The sequence below is a fragment of the Petromyzon marinus genome, chromosome 17, assembly GCF_048934315.1.
Source record: "Petromyzon marinus isolate PM22_M1 ecotype Great Lakes invasive population chromosome 17, UKy_Petmar_22M1.pri1.0, whole genome shotgun sequence".
Lineage (NCBI taxonomy): Eukaryota > Metazoa > Chordata > Hyperoartia > Petromyzontiformes > Petromyzontidae > Petromyzon > Petromyzon marinus.
The window spans coordinates 9,317,644-9,344,142 of NC_133683.1; the positions used below are offsets into that span (position 1 = coordinate 9,317,644).

General features: G+C 48.5%; 1 protein-coding gene across 2 annotated transcripts; it reads left to right on the forward strand.

Moving 5' to 3' along the window:
• Positions 1-465: 465 nt before the first annotated feature.
• On the forward strand, positions 466-26,499 carry HHIPL1 (HHIP like 1). Of its 2 annotated transcripts, none has more exons than XM_076067592.1 (13): positions 466-593; positions 1,000-1,643; positions 9,200-9,506; positions 10,793-10,905; positions 12,364-12,623; positions 13,460-13,603; positions 14,160-14,488; positions 15,788-15,914; positions 18,336-18,478; positions 20,215-20,296; positions 21,017-21,099; positions 21,652-21,908; positions 23,670-25,128. In XM_076067592.1, the coding sequence occupies exons 2-13, from the start codon at positions 1,308-1,310 to the stop codon at positions 24,060-24,062; spliced, it is 2,574 nt and encodes an 857-aa protein (XP_075923707.1). In that variant the 5' UTR covers positions 466-593; positions 1,000-1,307; the 3' UTR covers positions 24,063-25,128. The 2 variants fall into 2 exon arrangements, with proteins under 2 accessions (XP_075923707.1, XP_075923708.1); XM_076067593.1 differs by lacking the exon at positions 466-593 and adding an exon at positions 25,893-26,499 and having other exon boundaries at positions 679-1,643; positions 23,670-24,089.

The window sequence follows — 26,499 nt, forward strand, 5'->3', positions numbered from 1 at the left end:
AACAGTTCTAAAGAAATTAGTTTTGTCAATCTAGACAATTTAAAAGTGCAGAGCTCCCAGTGGCTTCCTAATATCGGAAGGAAGAGCGTTCCAGACGGCCTCAGAAGCGCATCTGAATGCGCGCGGTGTAGTGACCGCCGTCTTTGTTGGATGGCAGTCGATAAGCTTGGTTAGCGGACACATTCTTCATCGTCTGTTTAATTAATCATTAAAAGGACGCAGTGGTTAGAACTCAGCTGCACTATTAACGGAGAGAACAAAATGTAATCATTAACCTATACACGTGGTCTGCGACAATAATATGTACGATAGAAACGCGCTGTCTACAGCTGAACGAGATAGGGGGGAGAGACGGGCGGGCTGGGGGTGTAATATAAAAATTGTTTTGAGATATTCCAGTGTGGGACAAGGTTCATTTCACCAACTCCTACAAAGACAAAGATCCCCCGTGTAGCCTTAACAGGCTGTTGGGCCAAGTGCTGTTAGTGAGCACCCGATGAAGGCCGGCAAGGCACACGAAGGTGTGGGTGGTAGCAACCACGCCCGGCCGCCTTTGTCTCCCCAGTGGCGATGTTTACACAACACCGCACCAGGTACTCATTTGAAGCTGACTCGAACTATGGGAGGAGGCCCTGGACGGGTACAGATTATCGCTCTCACCGGCGTTTACCGTGAGCGGCAATCGAAATCGGGTCGCAGGGTTCGTACGCAGCGTAGCGCGAACCGCTGCACCACCGCTCCCCACTGCGATGCACCGAGGTGGATAGACATTCTCGGAGCCTCACCCCCCCTGCCGAGTTTGAAACGAGCGGCTCGCCACGATTTTACTTTAGTCCAAGACATCAACAACGATGGAGGAGGGCCTTTAACCCGGTGGCAGGCGACCAACTCCGTGGCTTAAATTTTTTTATCGCATTGTTCACTCTTTCTCCAGAAAGTAAAAACTGACGGGTGTGATGCTTACTCGCATTTATTGTTGTTTCCCCGTGCGTGTGTCAGCTGTTTTGCTCCAGTCACGACGCACATGACTCCTCATCAGCCCCGCTTGTGATGAGCGAGCAAAAACGAACCAACGAAACAAAGTCAGTACGACTCAAGTAGGAGGGAGGCTGGCAGGGAGGATGCATGTGAGCAGCAGCTGCTGCGGAGCGCTGCGGATTTAAGTCCGTGTGACTCGACACGTGGCTGTCCGGCTCGGTGCGGCCGTGTTCCCAGTCGTTGGACCACATTCTTCTCACGGCCTGGGAGCCACCGTTGATCGCGTGAACACGGGAGGGGAGGGGGGGACGTGAGCCGGACTTGCCGCAATGGCTCCATCGACTCCGCGGTGGCTGGAGCCTCAGGTCCGCCCCACTGCCCGAGCCCGACGGACAGGCGGCCAACAGCCACTGGCGAGGCTGCTGCTGCTGCTGACATCAGCCATCGTTGCGCAGCCGGGCGTCTGCCACCCACAGTGCTTGGACTTCAGGCCACCGTTCAAGCCCCCGCAGCCACTCCGCTTCTGCTCGATCTACAGCAACTTCGGCTGCTGCGACGTCGAACAGGACGCTGCTGTGGAGAGGCGCTACTGGGAGGTGGCCGACTACTTGCAGCCGGAGGGCTACCACCAGTGCAGTGGCTTTGTTCGAGATATTCTGTGCCAGGTGAATATTCAAGTGGGCGAGCCTGTCGCTACTCGATGGGGTTGTTGTCACACGATAAAAAAAAGTCTCGATCATAACCTCACTAAATTTTTGGATGGTTGAGTTAGACTGATACATGGGGGATAATGACGAGATAATTTGGAGAAATCGAGTGGGGGGGGGCGGGGAAATGGACAATAGTGCAACAGAGAGATGAGGGACGCTCGCAGTGGTCAGCTGAGCTGCAGGAGTGGGCCATGGCCTGTGATTGTTGGAGTTCCTGCTCGCTTGACTGTTCGTGCTGTTACGTTTTTTTGATGACCTGTACTCGGCAGAAATCTCAAATTCACAAAAAAATTCTCATTTTTTGTTAACTTTCACACATTATTGTGATGGTCACAAATGTACATTTGGTATTTTATTCAAATTTTACCCCTATTCACATCAATCATTTTACAGGAATTAATTAGACATGCATCATGCTCGGACCTAATTGTAAAAAAATAACATCATCATTCTCCATGTAGCTCTGCTAATTTGGACATCTGTGCAACCGAGCTTCAAAGCTCACGAGATTCCTCCAGTATACAGTGAGGAAAAAAGTATTTGATCCCCTGCTGATTTTGTACGTTTGCCCACTGACAAAGAAATTATCAGTCTATAATTTTAATGGTAGGTTTATTTGAACAGTGAGAGACAGAATAACAACAAAAAAAATCAAGAAAAACGCATGCCAAAAATGTTATAAATTGATTTGCATTTTAACAAGTATTTGACCCCTCTGCAAAACATGACTTAGTACTTGGTGGCAAAACCCTTGTTGGCAATCACAGAGGTCAGACGTTTCTTGTAGTTGGCCACCAGGTTTGCACACATCTCAGGAGGGATTTTGTCCCACTCCTCTTTGCAGATCTTCAAGTCATTAAGGTTTCGAGGCTGACGTTTGGCAACTCGAACCTTCAGCTCCCTCCACAGATTTTCTATGGGATTAAGGTCTGGAGACTGGCTAGGCCACTCTAGGACCTTAATGTGCTTCTTCTTGAGCCACTCCTTTGTTACTCTTTGGTTCTATTCGGCAAAGTCACGTAGGTAAAAAAATATAAAACAACAATCACGACGTTTCGGCCACAACACAAGCGGCCTTCATAAGGTGAAGGGACCAGACTGTCTTCATAAGGTGAAGGGACCAGACTGTCTCGAGCACAGCGCTGGAGTGAAAACAGCTAAGCTCAGACCGTGACCTTTAAGCTGTGTGAGAGGAATCAAGGTGCCTTGACAAAGGAATTAGCATAAAAATTAGCATTTAATTGGTGGACTTAGCATGATGAAAGGTGAACATGTGCAGGTCGGCGAGGGGGGGAGGTGTAAAAAGGGAAGAAAAGGGAAGCTGCGAAAGTTTGGGGTGCCACTGCTTGAAAAAAATATACTGTACCATTGAAAATTAGTTTAATGTTTGGTTCGATTTAGAACATCTTTCCAAATAGTTGCTTAATTTGAAACCATCTTCTTGGTTGAAATTGTGTCTGTGTTTGTAAATCTGAATTGCCTCGTTAACAAATCTCTGATAAAAACATTGGCTATCACTGGTGACCAGGGGGATCCCATGGGAGTACCCTCATTTTGCTTGTAGAAGGAACCATTACAATTAAAGTAGGTGTTGGTGAGGCAGTGCCTGACCAGCGTAGGTACCTCGGGGTTTAGTCCATGTTGTACCAAATTTTCAATTATTTGAATGGTATCAGGTACCGGGACCTTGGTGAACAAGGAGACCACATCGAAGCTGACAAGCATATTGGATATCATCAGGGGACAGTACAACGTCTGTCCCCTGACGATAACACCTACTTTACTTGGAATGGTTCCTTCTACAAGCAAAATGAGGGTACTCCCATGGGTTCCCCCTTGTCACCAGTGATAGCCAATGTTTTCATGGAGAAATTTGAATCGGACGCCATCCAGACTTCCACCCTCAGACCTTCCCTGTGGAAGAGATATGTGGATGACACTTTCGGCATTTGGCCACATGGACTCCCAGCTCTGAACCTTTTCCTACACCACATCAATTCCAGACATCCCGCCATCAAATTCACCATGGAAGTGGAGAAAGATGGCAAGCTACCATTCTTGGATGTTCTGTTTGAGAGGAGACCTGATGGCTCATTGGGGCATTCTGTCTTCAGGAAACCCACCCACACAGATTCCTACTTGAAACCTGATTCCCACCACCACCCAGCTCAAAATAATTCTCTCATCATAAATTTATACCATAGGGCTCATTGCATTTCGGACCAACACCACCTGACCAGTGAATTAAAACATGTACACCTGGCCCTCAAAAGGAATGGATACTCTGACCGTACCATCCGCCAAGCTGTCTCTCCCTCCATACAGAAACAACCACTTGATACTCCGGTCAAAACCATCACACTACCATATATAGCAGGCGTCAGAAAAAATATTTCCAAAATTCTAAACAAACACAAGATCCAGGTCCGGTTCAATACAGTACACAAAATTCGTGATCTGATCCCATCCGTGAAGGATGTCATTCCTGACTTACAGTACCCCGGGGTTTACAAATTGAGTTGTACCTGCGGTGATTGCTATATCGGGGAGATGAAGCGACATGTCTCTGACCGAATTCGCGAGCACAAATCAGATTTGAAACACGGCAGAACGAATTCTTCTGCCGTAGCTGATCACTGTTACAACGCTGTGGGTGATCACGATATAATTTTCTCCGATACCAAGGTTCTTTGCAAACCCACGGGTTTTTATCAGAGATTTGTTAACGAGGCAATTCAGATTTACAAACACGGACACAATTTCAACCGAGAAGATGGTTTCAAATTAAGCAACCATTTGGAAAGATGTTCTTAATCGAACCAAACATCAAACTAATTTTCAATGGTACAGTATATTTTTTTCAAGCAGTGGCACCCCAAACTTTCGCAGCTTCCCTTTTCTTCCCTTTTCACACCTCCCCCCCTCGCCGACCTGCACATGTTCACCTTTCATCATGCCAAGTCCGCCAATTAAATGCTAATTTTTATGCTAATTCCTTTGTCAAGGCACCTTGATTCCTCTCACACAGCTTAAAGTTCGCGGTCTGAGCTTAGCTGTGTTCACTCCAGCGCTATGCTCGAGACAGTTTGGTCCCTTCACCTGATGAAGGCCGCTTGTGTTGTGGCCAAAACGTCGTGATTTTTGTTGTTTTATATTTTTTTACCTACATGACTTTACCGAATAGAACCAAAGAGTATGGATCCTTGCAGTCACGAAAGCTTGAAATCTAGAACCACTCCTTTGTTGCCTTGGCCGTGTGTTTTGGGTCATTGTCATGCTGGAATACCCATCCACGACCCATTTTCAATACTCTGGCTCAGGGAAGGAGGTTCTCACCCAAGATTTGACGGTACATGGCCCCGTCCATCGTCCCTTTGATGCGGTGAAGTTGTCCTTTCCCCTAAGCAGAAAAACACCCCCAAAGCATTAAGTTTCCACCTCCATGTTTGATGGTGGGGACGGTGTTCTTGGGGTCATAGGCAGCATTCCTCCTCCTCAAAACACGGCGAATTGAGTCGATGCCAAAGAGCTCCATTTTGGTTTCATCTGACCACAACACTTTCAATTCTAGATTTGAAGCTTTCGTGACTGCAAGGATCCATACTCTTTAGTTCTATTCGGTAAAGTCACGTAGGTAAAAAATTAAACAACAAAAATCACGACGTTTCGGCCACAACACAAGTGGCCTTCTTCAGGTGAAGGAACAGAACTGTCGGGACGACAGCACTTCAATGACCCCTGCTAAGATTCGCAGCGTCTTTTAAGCTCGGTGGGAGGAGCAGGGCGCCTTGACAAAGGAGTTTACATATCAACAATAGCTGTGTTAAAGTGTTGAAACAGCAGGGTGTTAAAGTCAGAAAATTAGCTGGGGGATTAGCATGTTTTTGTGTAGAGGATGCGGAGGATGGGTCACTGTGCGTGTGCAATAGAAACGAAATTTTTTTTTTAAAGATCGGCAAGAATGTGCTGTCAGGGGAGAGTAGAAAAAAGGGTTTAATAGAAAGTTCGAAAGGAATATGCTTGGTATACCATTACTTGAAATTTCTGTTAGAAATTAGTTCACGTTTGGTATGAGTTAAAACGTCTTTCCAATGGTTGCTTAATTTGAAACCATCCTCTCGGTTGAAGTTATGTCTGTGTTTGTATATCTGAATGGCTTCGTGGACAAATCTCTGGTGATAACCTGTAGGTTTACAGAGAACCTTGGTATCGGAGAAGACAATCTCATGATCACCTATAGCGTTGTAACAATGATCAGCCACAGCAGATGAATTCGTTCTGCCGTGTTTCAGATCTATTTTTTACCTACGTGACTTTACCATATAGAACCAAAGAGTACACAACACTTTCACCCAGTTGTCCTCTGAATCATTCAGATGTCCATTGGCAAACTTCAGACGGGCATGTATATGTGCTTTCTTGAGCAGGGGGACCTTGCGGGCGCTGCAGGATTTCAGTCCTTCACGGCGTAGTGTGTTACCAATTGCTTTCTTTGGTGACTATGGTCCCAGCTGCCTTGAGTTCATTGACAAGATCCTCCCGTGTAGTTCTGGGCTGATTTCTCACCATTCTCATGATCATTGCAACTCCACGAGGTGAGATCTTGCATGGAGCCCCAGGCCGAGGGAGATGGACAGTTCTGTGTGTTTCTTCCATTTGCGAATAATCGCACCAACTGTTGTCACTTTCTCACCAAGCTGCTTGGCATTGGTCTTGTAGCCCATTCCAGCCTTATGTAGGTCTACAATCTTGTCCCTGACATCCTTGGAGAGCTCTTTGGTATTGGCCATGGTGGAGAGTTTGGAATCTGATTGATTGATTGCTTCTGTGGACAGGTGTCTTTTATACAGGTAACAAGCTGAGATTAGGAGCATTCCCTTTAAGAGTGTGCTCCTAATCTCAGCTCGTTACCTGTATAAAAGACACCTGGGAGCCAGAAATCTTTCTGATTGAGAGGGGGTCAAATACTTATTTCCCTCATTAAAATGCAAATCAATTTGTAACATTTTTGACATGCGTTTTTCTGGATTGTTTTGTTGTTATTCTGTCTCTCACTGTTCAAATAAACCTACCATTAAAATTATAGACTGATCATTTCTTCGTCAGTGGGCAAACGTACAAAATCAGCAGGAGATCAAATACTTTTTTCCCTCACTGTACATACAGATTCTGACGCTGACTTTAAACAATGCAGTCCGCTAAGACTGTTCCTCAGGTCACAAGCCAAGCTTATTTTGGAAAATATTTTCCAGAGAGCGGAAAGGATCGTTGCTGTGTGCTTCCTGGGCCCGCAGTGTCCCGGCCTCAGCACTTCTCACAAGCGCTGAAGCTGCCAAAATTGCAAATTTGAAAATTCGTGCAATATCCCCCCAAAGAAAAAATCACGTGAGAGGGTTGCTGTGTTGGTGGATTGTTTGTTATTTACATAATAAAAAAACTTTTCTAAATATAAATGTTTTATAAATGTCATTCATAGGCAAATAATACTTTTGGTATGACTGCAGTAAAACTCTGTTTTGTCTGCAATCCTATTATCTGTGACTCCTCTTAACCTATGACTAAAGACAAAGACCCCCCCCCCCCCCCCCCGTATAGCCTGTAACAGACTGTTGGGGCAAGTGCTCTTAGCGAGCACCTATGGGAGCCGGCACGGTACACAAGGGGGTGGGTGGCCAGCACCATGCCCGGCCGCCTTTGTCTCCCCAGTGGCGATGTATACACACCACGCCAGGTACTCATTTGAGGCTGAGTCGACCTAGGGGAGGCCCAGGACTGGTTTAAATAATGGTCACTGGTGTTGGCTCTGAGCGGGAATCGAACTCGGGTAACCTGGTTCGTATCGCAGCATAGCGCGAACCACTACACTACCACTTCCCCTCCTTACCCGTGACCTCAAACAAATCCACACACATCCTGCTCTCATATTCATTGTTTATACCCGTGATTTGTCTCGGTAGTCCCTACCCTTCATCATATGCACAGTACCCATGTGTATACAGTACGTGGATGAGAGGATGACAGTGAAGACAATATTGAGAATCATCAAACAACTCCCCCCAGTAGCTCTGCGGCGCTTCTCTCCGTATCTCGATCTCTCCCGTTTGTCTGCCCTCTAGGCCTTCGGTTCATATTAATCTGGACATTCCAGGATTTCCCTCCACAACACCATAGCGTCTACAGCTCTGTCTCCCATACAAAATATACCTCCATAAAATCCACATAGCATACCCAACATTTTGACGCGTAAGTTTTCACAGCCAATGTGATTTACAGTTGAAGCTCTTTCATTCTTTCTCGATATCCCTTTTCCACTTATAATGCCACCTCAATCTCTTTCTCCATCTCTCTCGGTAAACTTTGTCTGCAACCAAGCAACCTTTAACACGTAGGCTTTTGCTACCAAAACATGCGAGAAGAGCACACAAGTGTTGTCACCACATCTACGCCTCGATATGGACTTCTCCACAAATCTGGCTGTCGTCTGAGGAAGCTTGTTGTAATTACTGGCGAAACGTCGTACTCAGATTTTTAATGTTGTGGCTTGGCTCTCCAACACACCGGTGTGCACTTGTGACGAATTGGCATGCTCTGTTTACGTGACAAACCTTACTAATTGGCTGTCGGGTGGTGGTGGGTTTAGTGACACATATATTTACGTCATCTAACCCAAAAAACCTCTATTATGAACCAAGTAACCATATAAAACTTATTTCAATCCCTTAAACATTGTTTCTCTTAATAACCCTGAAACCCATACATCTTACCCTGTCCTGTTGCTATTTTTATTTCATTTTACCACTTAAGGTTTACTGAGCTGTATAGCTCTATTTCAGAAACGACCACAAATGATACCTCAATGAAGTGGCTTATCATCATGTGGAAATTGATACCAGCCAAATATTCTAAACGCGTGGTGATGTTGATTCTAAATGTGGAGGGAAGAACCGGATGACCCGGAGAAAAATCCACGCGACCACGGGGAGAGAGAGATGCAAACTCTAAAAATACAGCAGGCGTCAGGGTCGGGATCGAATCCACGACCTCCTGTATACCAGGCGAGGTAGTTAACATCTCACCACCGTGGCGCACCTCTCACCCCAGGCGTGTGCGTTGCATGCCACACAGGGTTGCATGATGCCCAAGACTCGTCAGACCCAGAAACGTCAACACCGACACCTCACGGCGCCTCCCAACATTTCCCACCGTGTGGCCCCAGTGGAAAGAGAGAGCAGCTCCCCGCAATCGTGAAGCTTGCGAGTTCAAATCCTGGTTGAGGGTTGACTTAGTCCATCATCTCTTTGGGGGTCAGTAAAATATGTACCATTTTGTGGGGTAGTCAATAGTGGTTGTCCTATGGATAAACTCACCCCCCTGCCATACGAATGTGGAATTTCCACCACTAAAAAGGGAGATAAGCACCGGCTCAATCCTCATTTGGTCAGGGAATCACTCGAATATAACGACACACGGGGACCTCTACACATACGAATCCACCAACGTCTCGTTTACAGGTGTGCTCGCCGTACGCTGCGCACCTGTACGACGCCGAGGACCCATCAACCCCGACACGCTCCCTGCCGGGCCTGTGCCCTGCCTACTGCAGCCTCTTCCACCACCGCTGTCGCCCAACACTCAGCCTCCTGGCCGCCCAGGCAGACGCCCCTGGGCTGCACGAACTCCTGCAGAGCTCTCCCGGCGACCTGGAAGCTGATCGGCAGCACATCTGCCGCTACTTGTCGCTCAGCGACCCCGACTATTGCTTCCCCAGTGTTGTCACAAACACGCGGTTTTCCAAGGGACTAGGTCGCATCCTTGCTGGCGAGTTTCACATTCATTTTTCGGATCATCACCAATTTCTCAAATAGCTGGAAAACGATGAATATCACAGAAGGGGAGAGTGGCACTTGGCTCAGCAGTAGAGCGAGCGGCTCCTCAGAATGGGAAGGTTACGAGTTAAACTCCTGGTTGGGGGTTGACTTAGCCCATCATCTCTTCGGGGTCAGTAAAATGGATACCATTTTGTGGAGTAATCGACGGTTGGTTGTCCTATGGATAGATTCGCCCCGCCATATGAATAGTGAATTTCCACCATGGGCTGTGAACAGGAGATGAGCACCACTACCTCAATGTTTTTTTGAGCAGGAAATCGTGTAGTTTACAATTCTTTTGGACGATAAATTAACTCCAGTTATTACTCTAAAGAGTTGTGTTCTTTTTGAGTCTTTCAAGACAGGCAAATATAATTTTGTGATCTTCCATCGTAAACCATGGGGCAAGGCACGCGTTGGCTGAACCTGTCTCATTCCTAATTCGGTCGCATCCGGCAAACACCCGGGTGAGGGTTACACTCTGCGGTTTAGTGAGAGGATTGATGGGTACCTGATGTAGCCCCCACATGATGTAGCCCCCACAGGATGTAGCCCTTTTGTCGCCCCCCATATGATGTAGCCCCCACATGGTGTAGCCCCCACATGATGCTCCGTGTCTCCAGGTCGCGCTCGAACCTTAGTCTGCTTGCAAAATTGTCTCACAAATGAGGATTGCGTTTCTTGTTGACTCCCTCGCCTGGTATGCAGAAGGTTCGTGAGTTCGATCTCGAACCTGATGCCTGCTGTTTATTTGGAGTTTTCGTGTCTCTCTCACCGTGCTTCCATGCCATTATCTCCGGGTCCTCCGGTGTTTCCCTCCATATTTAGAATCAACATCACACGTTTAGAGTATTTGGGCTGCTATACATTTCCACGTGATGATACATCACTTCGTTGAGCTATCATTTGTGATAGCCAGGTCGCTTCTGAAAAAGAGCTGTATAGCTCAGTGGGCCTTACCTGGTAAAACATAAAAAAGTTGTAATAATTTGATTTTACTTGATGAAAGACAAACGAGTTAGATTAATGGAAACCACCAAAGCATCATCCTCCCCAGGGGGAGACGCGACACGCAGTCTCCACCCCTGCCGTTTTAGGATGACACTCGCGTAGAGCTACGGGCGCCGAGGGACGCTCAGTTTAGCGACAAACGTGCTGCGGGTCGACGCTGGGGAGTCCGGCTCTGGGTGCTCACGTGCGCCGCTCCACACACCCTCCCCCCCCGTGCGTGCGCAGGGGCTGATGGCTGTCTCCAGCTGTGCTTGCGGGAGGTGGCCAACGGCCTCCGGAACCCCGTGGCCATGGTGCACGCAGGGGACGGGTCGCACCGCATGTTTGTGGCCGAGCAGGTGAGGAACGTGACGATGACGATGATGATGACGACGGTGAAGAGATGATGATGATCATAACGACGATGATGATGCCGATGATGACAACGATGATGACGATGATGATGATAAAGATGACGATGATGACGACGGTGATGACGATGAAGACGATAATAACGATGACGATAATGACGATGACGACAATGATAATGATAACGACAATGGTAATGAAAATGATGACGATGATGATAATGATGATGATGAATCATAATTTATGAGCTCGGCCGCGCAATGAGAAACTAAAATTTATGTTGTAAAACTCCTCCACCACCTCGACACAGCCAAACTAAATTGTCGCATGTAAACACGCGTTTAACGACGCACCGATTGTGACTGTTTAGGGTGAGTTGAAGAAAAATTATCTCAACCAAATTTAGCAATCGGACACGATGTTTTTGCCTGCAAGCATCTGCAGGTCATTCGAACTTCGTGGATTTTGCTCCAACTGCCTGAATCTTGTTCTGAAGATGCTTGGCGCAGTTCCAAGCGTAAACGTCCGCGTCTCTTAATTGAGCTGACTCCGCTTGTGAGAATCGCTCTTCGCCTCACCGGTGAGCGAGCCGCTACGATCGTAGCCACGTGACGATTTAACCTGCGTGGCCGTGTTGGGTTGGCGGTGGAGGGTCTTACGACACCGGTTTGTACGGATCGTTACGTGGCCCTAACTCAAAAAACCACTATTGCATAAATCACAAAATTGGTTGTGTAATATTTGCTACCTGTCAAAATTATGATGTATATTTCAATAATTACAAGATGATGTGGAATAAACAACAGTGTTATTGATAGGAAAATGAGCAATAAATGTAATATAAATTGTAATGTTTATGATGTGTCTGTTTAAGAAACGAGCTATATAAAGGTACAAGTGACATTGAAGGTGAGGTTGGTGGTGGTGATGGGGGAGTGGTAGTGTAGCGGTTAGCGCTGCGAACCCGGCACCCGAGTTCGATTCCCACTCATGGCCAACACCAGTGACGATTAACTGAACCGGTCCTGGACCTCCCCTAGGTCGACTCAGCCTCAAATGAGGTGGCCGGGCATGGTTGCTGGCCACCCACCTCCTCGTGTGCCGTGCCGGCCTTCGTAGGTGCTCGATAAACAGCACTTGCCCCAACAGTCTGTTAAGGCTACACGGGGATCTTTGTCTTTGTAGGAGTTGGTGAAATGAATTTTGCCCACACGGGAATATAAAATAATGTTTTATATTACACTCCCATGCCGCCCGTCTCTCCCCAACCATCTTCTTCAGCTGTAGACAGCGCGTTTCTGTTGTACACATCTGATTGTCACGTGCAATGATTACATTTCATTTCTCTCCACTTTAACAGTGCGGTTGAGTTCCAACGGTCTGTGAAGGCTTATGCAGGGGTGGGGGGGAATGGGGAACTTCGTCTTTGTCTTTGGTGGTGCTCTTAGGTGGGCGTCGTGTGGGTCTACCTGCCCGGCGGGTCCCGCCTGGTGACCCCTTTCCTAAACATCAGCGAGGCCGTGCTCGTATCATCGTGGGAGGGTGACGAGCGCGGGTTCCTGGGTCTCGCCTTCCACCCGGACTACGCGCGCACGGGCAAGGTCTACGTCTACTACTCTGTCTACGTGGATTTCGATGAGAGGATCCGCATCAGCGAGTTCATCCGGAGGCCCGACGATCCCAATCGGCTTGACCACAAATCCGAACGGTAAGCGTGGCTCGCGGGGAGAGACACAAACACAGAACTTAATGTAAGTCGTTGTTTATTTATCCACACTGAGTCCAAGGACTCTTTTTTTCAGGAGGGTCCTGCGAGGATTTTTAATTCTTCAGATGTTTTCAGTAAATGTTTGAGTTGTTTACACAAGTGGGGGAGGAAAGGGGAGCAGTCAGAGAAAGGGCACGCCTTGCACTAGCGCACAACGCTCTATCCCCATACAGACGGAAACAGATGGCGATCAGTCCACTTGCTGCTGTAATCGTCTTCTCCTGGCGAGCAAGGGTACGGGCACCTCCTCGACGCTCATGGGTAGAAGGGAGTTTCACAACGTTTGTGCAGTGATTCACCAACCCTCCTCTCCTCCACAGTGCTGGATTACAGGCCACTGGCATAGCCACCAACACCCAGCCAGCCACTGGCTGTGTTACGGAGCTACCACGATCGCTCTATTGTAACGGCGAGCAGAGATTTTAATACGGAAACGCTGTTGTTGAACTCAACTTTATTCGACAAAAACATTAAAACGAAGCGTCAAGTGATGTCTTGCTCCACCATGGCATACGGCAGAGATAAAATCTCAACGTGAGTGGATGAATTTTATTGAGACGTCTTTAGTAACAGAGAACATGTTGGAGGAATTAACCCATTTCTGAGGTGAAAAGAAGGAAGTTTCAGACGTTACACTTAACGAGCCAGTAAACCATACATCGCATGTTATGACGCTGGTAATGATTATTCGATTGCTGATGACGTTGATGATTCACCTGGTCATCTGATCGATGCCATGATTGTGTCTGTGCCCCACCTCCTCACCTCCTGGCCAGGTTCATCTTGGAGATCACAGAGCCAGCGGCCAATCACAATGGGGGGCAGCTGCTGTTCGGTGAAGATGGCTTCCTCTACATCTTCACCGGCGATGGGGGAATGGCGGGAGACCCCTTCGGCCGCTTTGGAAATGCCCAGAATAAGTGAGAGCATTCTGCCAGTCACTTAAACTAAAACTATAATCTAAGTTTTTTATTTTAACAGTTAAGGCCCACTGAGCTATACATATTTTTTCCAGAAGCGACCTGGCCACAAATGATAGCTCAACGAAGTGGCTTATCACGTGGAAATGGAGAGCAGCCAAATATTCTAAACGCGTGTTTATAAATGTGGAGAGAAAAACCGGACAAAAATCCACGTGACCACATGAAAACTCCAAATATACAGGTGTCGGAGATGGGATCGAGCCCACTACCTCCTGTATACCAAGTGAGGTAGTTAACATCTTGCCAGCTGTATTGTTGCGTCTACCTGTCATGTATCTCCACCATCATCAATGGTGGTGATCAATCCACTGCTGCTGGATAAAGGCCTCCTTCTCACCTCACTGCCATCCCTCATGCGCTGGGCATTCACAAGCCACCTCATTCCCGCATTTAACACATTTTTTTTTCACTTCACGTTTGGAGCGCTACCCTTCATCGTCGTCTCAGATTAACGCGCTTCAACATGCCGCCACCCCCGCCACCCCACACCAAGGTCTGCCCTGCTGGGAAAGGTCCTGCGCGTGGACGTGGACGGCAACGACGTGGGGGCGCCGTACCGTGTGCCGCCCGATAACCCCTTCGTGGGGGAGCGCAACGCCAGGCCCGAGGTGTACGCCTACGGCGCCCGCAACATGTGGCGCTGCTCGTTCGATCGCGGCGACCGGCTGACGGGCGCGGGCCGCTCGCGCCTCTTCTGCGGCGACGTGGGGCAGAACAAGTTCGAGGAGATTGACATCGTGGTGCGGGGTGGCAACTACGGTTGGCGGGCCCGGGAGGGATTCTCATGCTACGACAAGAAGCTCTGCGTCAACACCTCGCTCGGTGGGGAGGGGGGCACTGCGGTGCCACGGCAGTCACGTGGGATGGGGAGCCATGACTCGGGGGAGCCAGCTTCGTTTTTGCCGCTTTTAAGATTTCGGCCACCTGGATGTTTATTCCTTTTGGAGCATGATTTTGATTTATTGGGTTCAACTCCTTCGCTAAAATCCTGTTGACAGCGTTCAGTTGTTTTATTCGGAGGTTAGCCATCCACGTTTTATTCTCGGGACTTTATATTTGTTACTTGTTTCTGTGCTGAGCAAACTTTAAATTGTTAAGGAGTCTAGAGTGATAATAAGTTATTTTGATCGTTATTAAGCATCAATACCAGGGAGGCAGAGGCAGCTGGGCATACATTGTGTTGGCCACATAACTTACTGTTTTTATTTTACCTGGTAAAGCCCACTGAACGACACAGATCTTTTTCACAAGCGACCTGGCCACAAATGAGAGCTCAACGAAGTGGCTTATCACATGGAAATGGAGAGTAGCCAAATACTCTAAACGCATTATTCTAAATATGGAGGGAAAAACCAGAGGACCCGGAGAAAAATCCACGTGACCCCAGGGAGAGATACCGCAAACTCCAAATATACAGCAGGCGTCAGGGTCGGAATCGAACCCACGACTTCTTGTATACCAGGCGAGGTGGTTAACATCTCACCACCGTGGCGCCCTACTTCATCGAGTCCTGCCAGCCCCCATCAATCAAGTGGTTATCACCCCCAGCCTGTGATCCGACACTCAATCTCGGTTTAACACGTAGGCTTTCACAACCAATATCATCCATAATAGAGGATTTGTTTTGGGTTAGATCATGTAAATATATAAATGTGTCGTTAAACCCGCCACCACCCGACACAGCCAATTAGTAAGGGTTGTCACGTAAACAGGATATGCCAATTAGTCACGAGTACAACACACCAGTATGTTGGAGAGCCAAGCCACAACGTTAACTATCTAAGTGCGACGTTTCACCAGTAACTACAACTAGCTTCATCAGGCGACAGCCAGATTTGTGGAGAAGTCCACCTGTTTCGTTCCTTAAATAGAGACGTAGATGTGGTGACTGCCCTTGTGCGCTCTTGCGCAAAGTGGGGGGGAGGGGGATGATTAATGAGGCAACGTACATTATGCATGCACATTATGCGAGCCCATTGATCTTGTCCTTCATGTCCATTGTGTGTACTAATATCTCGGCTGACAGCCGGGAACATTCCGCGTTGCTGACCAACGACGCATGGCGCACACCTGCGAATGTTTTCCCACTCCCCACCCTGCCGCTGCGATGGCGTGGTGCAGATGACATCCTGCCTATCTTCGCGTACCCACACTCGGTGGGCAAGTCGGTGACGGGGGGTTACGTCTATCGAGGCTGCGAGTCCCCCAACCTCAACGGACTCTACATCTTCGGAGACTTCATGAGTGGGTGAGTGAACGCCCGCCCGTTGTCGCTTCATCTCAACGACCGTTGCTGGTGTAGCCGGTGTGAGCTCACCTGTGAATAATCGCACATAATTGCGCACCGCAGTATATGGGACCCGAATAAAAATGTTTGTATTACATTCATAGTTGTCAAAACCTTATCAGCACCTACCTTGTTACAGGCCAATTCAGACTTTATTGGTCACCCGTGCCCTGATCAATATCAACGTTCATCCGACAAAGTCCCATCACGAAGGAGAAACACAAACATAGAGACAAAAATGTTGCCCGTATTGAAATGGCTGTACGCCGTATGGACCTGAAAACGCAATTTCCCTGCACAAGAATACGGGGTAAACTGTATGGGCCGACAGGTATGCGATATTAACTATGGATCTACATTGACAGAAACCAGTGTGTGTGTCCGAGTAAAATCGTTTGAGTTGTGGAGTGTCTTTTTTTCGAACGCATATCAACAATACATTGCCTTCAACATTTGAGCCATGCGTGAGTTTTATTAAACCGTGTGGTGGGTTGACAGGTATGTACGTTTCATGGCTGTAATAGCTACAGGGTAGCCAGGTGCATTTTTTAAATAGTTAATTGAATGCAACGGTGATCAGGGATTGTACCCCGAGCTCCACGTGCACAGCAGAGTTTAGATTGGGCGGATTCCGTGCTGATACGCCACTGCCCTTTCGAAGAAGACTTTTTTTAAATGAGGGTCTTGCCGTTTCACAAACACCCCCCTGGTGCTTGTGGAGTCGCCCAGCTTCTCCGGAAGACAGAACAACAACGCGGAGCCGCATTTACTTAGTCTCCGAACTTTATAATGTGTTTTTATTGTTGCTGTTGTTGTCTATTTGTAGTGACATCGCAGATGTCACTGTAATGTCGGCCTTAGAGAGGCACGGCGTGCGATGTATTGACATCGCGGACACCACGTACATGTGGGTGCAGTACTGGCCCTAGAGAGGCTTGGTGAGCGCTGACTGACAGCGCTGGATGGCACCACGCTCTGCGTGCAGTGCCGACCCCTACAGGATAGGGTGTGAGAGTGCCGGCCACAGGAATGGGGTTACTATAGGCCGTGGCACTCTGGTTGACCCCAGAGGACACGTGACCGCCCCCAAGTGGGGGCTAGGGGTGGTCACGTGTCAGGGTCGAGATCCTGCTCGGAGATTCTAGAAGGTGGTCGTGGCTAAGGGCGGGGCCAGCCACGCCACAGAGGATATAAGCCAGGTCCCCGAGAGGGACCGGCTGCTGTTATTCATCTTGAAGAATCTACGTTCTACGTTCTACGTCCTACAGTCACCAACACGTGGATCGGGACACAGGCTGTGGTCCGATCCATCATAGCTAGTTACGGTGTAATTGGCGTAGTTAGCCTAGTGATCCGCCACCATAGGTTGTTATCTTGTTAAGGGGCAGTTACCCCGTATGTTGGTATTAATAAATGTGTTGCCTCCAAAGAGTACGTCTGCGACTCAGTTGAACTCACTACATATTTAGCCGACCTGTCCCCCCTCATTAAGGATTCATTACGGGAGGAAGAGGGGCAGGGAAGACCGGCGACACCGGATTTAAAAGTTGAATCGCCTTTTTAAAAATGTAATAGCCATATAAAATGAGGGAGAGCCTGGTGTTCATGCGGGTTGGCTCACCCAATCCCATACGACGGATAAGAGAAGCGTACGGCTTTAGAATGACGACTGCACCCACGCATGACATCTCCCAAGACGTGCAACTTAGTCGTGCGCATACAATGTGCTCCAGTCAGAGTTGTTTTTTTTTCAAATGTGTTTACTTATTTATTTCGGTAGCATTTTGAGCTCGCGCCACAATCTGGGTTATTCGGGTCAGGCTCCGAGGTTTTTATAGATTTTTTTTGTGAATGCGTGTATCCGCCAATGTGTATTGTGTGCGTGCGCACGCGTATGGTGTGCGTGCGCACGTGTATGGTGTGTGTGCACACGTGCATTGTAGAGAGTGGTAGTGTCGCTGTTAGCGCGCTGCGCTATGAACCCGGCGACCCGTGTTCGATTCTTGCTCACGGCCAACACCAGTGACGATTATTTGAACTGGTCCTGGGCCTCCCCTAGGTCGACTCAGCCTCAAATGAGTACCTGGTGCGGTGTGTAAACATCGCCGCTGGGGAGACGAAGGCGGTCGGGCGTGGTGCTGGCCACCCACCCCCTCCTGTGCCGTTCTGGCCTTCATAGGTGCTCACTAACAGCACTTCCCCTACAGTCTGTTAAGGCTATAAGGGGGATCTTTGTTTTTGTATTTTTTGTGTATGTGTCCATTTGCATTGTGTACGTGCGCATATGTATTGTGCAAGTTTACATGTGCATTGTGTGCGTATGCTTTGTGCACGCGTGCACGTGTCCACGAGTGCACGTTCCCGTGTGGTGTTGTACGGCAGGGTGCTGATGGCTTTGGAGGAGGGTCCGGACGGGGCGTGGCACAAGCGTGATCTGTGCATGGGCACTGGTCAGACTTGCGCCTTCCCAGGACTCATCAACAACTACCACAGCGGCATCATCTCTTTTGGAGAGGACGAGTCTGGTGAAGGCTATGACACGCACGCGCCATGGCGGTCACACGGCCCAGACGTAGCCTGTTGTCCGTTCATTTGCAGAGGCTCGCGGTTCGATATTCAGCGGGCTGCCCCGATTAACACTGTGGTGATAGACGTAAAAGTACTCCGCTCTGTCCGCTTTGCAGCCGACGTTAAAGAGCCGGCCACTGTGACCTGGCTCCATGGCCACGAATTGCCAAATGTGAAAACTTTACACTGGAAATTGCTCAATTGGAATCACACAAATAAGTGATCATCACCAACTGCATTGGGGAAAACTGAGCATAGCCTTTATGAAAAAAGAGTCATGTGACCCTGCGAGGCTTTCCAGGGTAAATGAAGTGTCATAAAATAAAATAAGAATCACGTGCCATCGGGTCTACCGAGGGGCCCGTGCACTATAGAGTGCACCCAGGCAATCGAACAACAGTCCCACCAAGGCTCGTAAAACACACGGCCCACCAAGACACACACACCATGTGACCCTCAAACGTATACAGGCCACAGAGCCACCAGGGCACACGTGGCGTGAGATCCAGCAAGGCTAGAATGCAGGTGCTGTGTTTCACAGACAGTCTGCCAGTCGGGAATGATGATTGTTGCGTGTCATCCCAATTGAGTAATTTCCAGGGGATCTTATGAAATTCTGGCCATAACACTGTTATGCATGTATGTTGAACTTTTTTCACACCGTATGTAAGCCAACCATGCTAATCGGAGATGTGCGGGGGAAGGACAACAAACTACACACACAAAAAGCAGTTGTAAGGAAATGAGTTTTCGCTCTAGATTTATGAGTGCATAGCTCCCATTGGCTTCCTATTATTGGTACGCAATGGCCGACTCATTTTCGAATGACGTCGGGAGATCTTTAACATCCACTGTGAAGTAAACGCGCCCTGACCACGGAGGCTTGCCACATTTGAACTCAGAACCTCTGCAGCGAATGTGCTAAAGCTGCCCCACGTCACCACGCCACACGCACGACGTGACCCCTCGTGAGGTGTTTTTGTAATCACCGTTTGCTTGGCACAAGCCCAAGGGGCCAGCAAAGCACATACGTAGCTTGTGGCGGAAAACTATAAACTATTTCTACTTTATCAGGGAAGGCCCACTGAGCTACATAGCTCTTTTTCAGATAGCCCAACGAAGTGGCTTATCATATGGACATGTATAGCAGCAGCCAAACACTCTAAACGCGTGATGTTGCTTTGTAACGTGGAGGGAAAACCGGAGGACCCAGAGAAAAATCCACACCACCACAGGGAGAGAGCCACCGCAAACTCCAAATATACAACAGGCGTTAGGGTCGGGATCGAACCCACGACCTCATGTATGCCAAGGCGAGGTAGTTAAAATCTCGCCACCGTGATGGCATTGCCACATAGCGGTGAAGGGTTTGCTGTTTTTTAATGTGCAGGGGAACATAGGCACTGCAATCTTAGATCGATTCTTGGCCAAATTGTTTACATCCAGGAACAAAAACTTGCATTTGAAGCAGCTCGGCCTTCTTGTAATTTATGGTAGCCTCGAAGTGATTTGTTGTCATAAGCACTGGGGAATGCCACTGCTGCTTTGTATATATGTATATCTGTTTAACTTCTTTCACACCGTACGTAATCAACCGCGCTGATGGCCTAGAGAGGTGTTTGCTAATATCACTTCCCCCCTACAAAGTGTGAAATGGAGAATCCTTGCCTGCTGCGTGTGCGTCTCTCAAAAGGCGAGCTCTACTTCATGTCCACCCCTCTCGCCATTGCCACGGAGCCACACGGAACGTTGTACAAGATCGTGGATCCCTCACGGTACTTGGTGAAACACGCAGGGGGCTGGACAGCATGTATGGGGAAAACCGTGACGGCTTTATGAGTAGCACAGCATCTCACGCAGCGAACAAAAAATGGGCACGTTTTATTTGCTGAACTTCTGGTTGAGAGCCCCATAAAAACACAATATTGTATACTCTTGCTACATAATGAATGTAATAAATAAATTTTTGAAATTTGATAGAAATGTTGCCAAATGACAACAAAAACCTCGACGTTTTAGATGGCGAACCTATGACCCCATCCCCATGAATCGTCACGGATATCTCATCGTGAACAATATAGGTTTCACTGAATATGCCGATGGGTGCCATGGTGGTGAGATGTTAACTACCTCACCTGGTATGCAGGAAGTCGGGGGTTCGATCCCGACCCTGACGATGCCTGCTGTATATTTGGAGTTTGTGTGCCTCTCTCCCCATGGTCGCGTGGATTTGTATCCGGGTCCTCCGGTTTTCCCCTCCACATTTAAAATCAACGTGCGTTTAGAGTATTTGTCTGCTGTAAATTTCCAGCTGATAAGCCACTTCGTTGAGCTATCATTTGATAGTCAGGTCGCTTCTGAAAAAGAGCTACATAGCTCAGTGGGCCTTACCTGGTAAAATAAAAATCGTTTAGAAATTGTACTAAACCCACGCCTGGGCTGAGCCATTTGCATCTCCCGCACCTCTCCACACCGAACGCCATCTCCCATTGCAGCCGTGCCCCTCCAGGGAGCTGCCACTGGGAACCGAGACCTGTGCATGTGCTGGGAAAGACCGTGGACTTCATCCCCAGAGAGAGTAAGTCCTCGTCGCATCTTTGATGGGAAGGAAAGACATGGGGGATGCACATGGAACGCTCTTCCTTACGATGTTAGTAAGCCACTGTAGATATGCGCTATTAAATCTAGGTTGAAAACTAATTTCTTTAGAAACTGCTTGTTGTGTTTAGTTTGTTGTCCTTCCCCCGCACCTCCGCTTAGCACACGGTTGGCTATGTACGGTGCGAAAGAAGTTAAACATCATACACACGAATCGAACAAAATATTTTTTGCACGCTGATTTGATTATTAGCTGCTCCTCACTTGTCTAGGGTCAGTGACTCACTACCCACGTGACTGCACACGTATCAGCAGGTACACCGATTACTTTAGGAAGCAACACATTCTACGGTTTCATTTCCATGTTGTGTAGGTAACGCCATAAATACTGCAACGACCTGTGCGGCAGTACAAACCATAATTAAATAAAAATAGGGCGACTTCACCAACGACTTTTAATGCAGTCACACACGCAGCCACACGCGGGATAAGTCGAAACGTGAACGATTAAACTCTCTTGACAACGTTGCAGCTCTGATCCTGGATGAGGTGCCCCTAACGGAGGCTCCCAGCACTACGCAGCCACCCAGGCAAGAGCAGAGGCCCGAGGTGACACAGAGGCGGCCCACACCAGACCGGCAGCCGGACACGGCAGGACGCTCCCACACCTTCAACTACCACGAGTACGGGATCCTGCCAGGCACCCAGTCGACCCCACAGAAGAACATTCCGGACGCAACTCAGCGTCCGACCGCGTCAAAGAGGAGAAAGGACTCCACCACAAAGCAGGTGGGACCAGAGTTTCCGGGGCTGCAATCTTTGGGGTTAATGCTCAAATATTTTCAGTGAACACAAGCTCGTGAAGTTTCACAGCTGAACGTCTCTTCCCAAGATGCATGTTGTACTATGTTGAACTTATTTCGCACCGTACAGGCCACAGGGCCACGAGGGCACACGTGGAGTGAGATCCAGCAAATGCACGCACAATAGCAATAATTGAGTAAATTTCAGATTTGCGCCGCTCCTACAGTGCAAATGGGCTCGCTGTCTCACCCAAGTGAGGACTGCGAGTGGGGCATCTGAATTTGATATGGGGAGTGGAAGACAAGGGAGGAAGAACTTAAGTGAGGGGGTAAAAGAAACGGGGAGGAGGGGCGTTTTCAATCTAGATGATGATTTAAAAGTGCACAGCTTCAGTGGCTTCCTAACATCGGAAAGAAGAGCGTTACCAGACGGCAGCAGAAGCAGCGCATCTGAAAGTGCCACGCGATGCGGTGACCGCCTTTGCTCGATGGCCAGCCAAAAAGCCGCCACTGCTGCTGTGAGGATGACCAGAGTTCAAGTGATCGTTTGTGCTCGTTGATGAGATCAGCATATACAATCACACACAGATTGGACACACACGGATTGGAAACTCCACCGCCCTCGCAGCAGCCACCACCTCACTCACAGTTGAGGGGTGTGCAATGACGTGTAGGAGCCGGCCAGGTGCTTTGTTTTTGTGGGGCTGATGGCAAGGCATCTGAGTGGCTAGCTCCAACTTCAGCAGCAGAGCCTGAAAACTCCTTCTCAGAATGAGCAGTTATCACCAAGTCAACAGCATATGTACACAATAGCATGGGTTGACCAGGAGAGAGCCAACCCTTAATTACACTCGGGCATTGATCAGCATCTAGTTATATCTGTACCAGGCACACATTCCACTGGTCCAGCCATGGAATCCTTCTTGAATTACGTGGTAGAAAATTATGATGCTGTAGGATATGCCTGTTGCACACCAATATCTTTAAAAAAACATTTTTACTTTAATAAGCTTCATAATCTTAACCCTAACCCTATATTGGAATAAAATCCCACAGTCTTTGGTTCTTTCGGTAAAGTCCAGTAGGTGATGGACGCATTGGCGTTCATCACCCATTCACAGCCTCTGAAATAAAACAAAATATTTCTACCTACGTGACTCTACCGTATGGATTCCTGCAATCACGAAAGCTTCAAATCAATATTAAAATCCCACAGGATATGCTATAGTCAATGAGGGTAGGGCACTAATGTGCCTTGTTTGATACACAAAGGCTGGGTTTTTTAAATATTTCAATAATACACAAATATTAATTGCTAACATGAATCTTATCCCAGATTTATGATCAGCTATAATGAAAACAAAGTTATGAGGAAGAAATATTAATCCACGGTTTAACTTAATACAGTGATGGTAGGGTGTGCATAGGGCTTTGTAGTGGTGTTAATAAAATCAGTTGGTATAGGAGACCACACCGCTGCCTCAGCATGCATTCAAAAGTCATAAGTGATTTTCCGCTCACGTGCGCATTGAGGCATTGGCGTTCATCACCCATTCACAGCCTCTGAGCTGTGAATGGGTGATGAGCAAATTCCACAATGCGACAGGGCGAGTGATGCTACCTAAAGTAATCCCCGCAAAAAGCGTCACCTCGCCTTATCGGTCCCCGGACGTGATTGATGGGGGCCAAGTCACGCACCAGGGCATTTGACTTCACCCCGACGCGGTTCCTTCGTCGGGGGATGCAGGGTGGGAAGCGCCCGCGGCAGGGCGCCGTGCGGCTGGCAGGCGAGCGAGGCGGCCTGGCCCGGCACCGCGGCCGCGTCGAGGTGTTCGCGGGCGGCCGCTGGGGCACGGTGTGCGACGACCGCTGGGCCTTGCCAGCGGCGACCGTTGTGTGCCGTCAGCTGGGCTTCCCCGGTGCCCTGCGCGCCTCCAAGCGCGCCGAGTTCGGCGAGGGCGGCGCGCTGCCGCTGCTGCTGGACGACGTGAGCTGCGGCGGCGGCGAGCGCTCGCTCATGGCGTGCCGGCACCGGGGCGTAGGAGTTCATGACTGCGAGCCGGGGGAGGAGGCGGGCGTGGTGTGCGCCACGCACGAGGCCCAGCTCACTGCATGGGCCACCGGCGACGAGGACGACTGAAGCGCGAGGGGCGAGGAGCGGCGGGTGGTGCGTGCGCACGCGAACGCAGGGAGATCGCTGCGTGGGGTTGATGGTGCCGTTGGGTGAATGGGGGTTGTTAGGCTCGCGTCGAGAATGATTTCAGACTAAGGGATGTACCGTTGGAAATGGTGTACAAGCACAGCCATACACGTGACTGTCATACGCTGGGTTTGGGCGACTTTGTGAATTAGTTAAGTGTGCATGGATTTGACAATTGACCGCAAAATTCCATGGATAATTCTTTGTAGGTTAAGTGTGAACACCTGGATATGGACGACAGAGCAGAAGATGACTGTTGATTAATGTGGGTGACTGAGAGAGGGTGAACTTCGATGATTGAAAAGAGGTCTCGTGACTCGTTACGAGGCTAGTTGTGGATAACTGATTAGATGAGTAAGTATAAAATGACGTGTAGATGGAGAAGGGTTGACCGAGGGATGACTGCGGGATGACCAATAGTTGGATAGCTCTGTGCAGGTGACAAATTGCGACAATTTCAGACCATGGAGCCACATTTGGCTTAATGCTCAATAGAATGATTAATAGAATAGAATTGCATTTCAAATTTAAGAGATCGCTTTTTAGATCATGCAAATGTGGATTCATAAAAATATAAGAAAAAAAAGTCCGGTGCCTGGTAGCCCAGGGGTCAAATCACTGAGCCGGCACTGCTGAGATTTTTGTGTTTAAATCTGGGCAGCCACTCTTGATTAACGCAGTTTCTTTGAAGTGTAGCGGGTCGATAGTGTGTCGATAGTGTCGGCCTATCAATTGGCGATCGCCTCAAGTGGGTTGCACTGTTCTGTCGGAGTTCCCAATGGATACTTCACGACATGATACAAATAGCACAATTGGGATGAAAGTGGACAAAAAAAACAATCAGGTGTAAAATTGCAATGTCACTTTAAACAGCACTCATAATTATATAATTGTGTTGATTGCAATGCAGAGCAATTATAATTTAGCTTTTTGTAGGGGATGCATGTCTTTAAATCGGTGACTCGCAACGTTCGTTTTGGTGAATTACAAATATGCAAATCATGAATTGCTTGATTTTGAGCATTTGGGTCTGTTGTGATGATGTGTGTGAGACATCTGCAGGGCAATGCCTATATGGAATCGAAGACAGATTAAGTAGATTTCGGGCAGGCAATCTATGCTACCGCCAGGGCCGTCCATAGGGGCGGGTACAGGGCCTGGGGTAGATCGCACCGTGTGGGCCCCCCGACGCCTTCAATTTAACGGGGCTCGGGGCAGTCGCCCCAATTCACCGTGCACCCTACGAATGGCTCTGGCTACCGGTGGTTGCATTATCCTCTTGCATGCGTGGGGTTTACACAGGCTTTCCAGACTAATCCCACACTCACATTTTCAATCGTACTTTTAACGGTAACTATTTCATATTGTAAAATAAGTGGCAAAAGGAATAATGCCCATTTTATTACAGCATTTGAAAATGTCAAATTATGTAAAAGTGGATTATTCTGCCCGATGGTGGAGGAGTCAGCTTTGGCTTATATCGTTCTTAAAGGGCCATCACGTCAATATTTTGGTAATTTCAGGGAGTTTGAGTTCATTTTGATGGAGCCTGCACCCAATCGTCCCTGACTCTGCATTTTGTGTTTAGTTTGTTGTCTTTCCCCTACACCTCCGATTAGCACGGTTGGCTACGTACGGTGCAAAAGAAGTTCAACATGCACACAAACGTAGTCTGCCTAGATGACTGGCCTGCTTGGGACACAGCAGAGCCTCAACCCATGTTGGGATCTCACAGTCGCAAGCCAGAGCATGTGACCCATGTCCTCGCAGGTCGTGATCCACCCGGGCGTTGTGGGGGAGTGGAGGAGGCCAGCGCCCAGGGACCACTTGGTTACTCGACTAACAGGCCACAACCCCAGCTCACAAATGGTTTAACGCATACATACACACACACCAGTGAATAATAATAATCATAAAGTATCAACAATAATTCGTATTAATATGACAAGTTGTGTTACCCGTGGCACACCACGAGATAGGGAGTAGAGTCAAGGATATGATGTATGGAAAAAGTAAATTGAACGGTAATGGAAATAAAAGAAAGGAAGGGATGCCGGGACGGAAGTCCCCAAGACAGACAGAGAGGGTACGGCTCAAGAGCAGTGGAAAGAGGAGGAGCACCGGGCACGGAGGGGAGGAGAAGGTTTGACCGGGCCGAGATGTGGGGGATGAGAGGGCGACGATGAGAGGGAAGGGAAGACAGAGAGAAGGAGCAGGCAGGAGTGAACTGCACAGAGCAGCGACTGTTTTCACAGTGGGCGGGGAGAGGGGAGGGATTCAGAGTTGAGGGTGGTCACACACAAGTCACGTGATTTACTGGAGGCTTGAGCTGATTTATATGCATAGATTTGAAGGTAATAAAGTCAATATTTCCGTC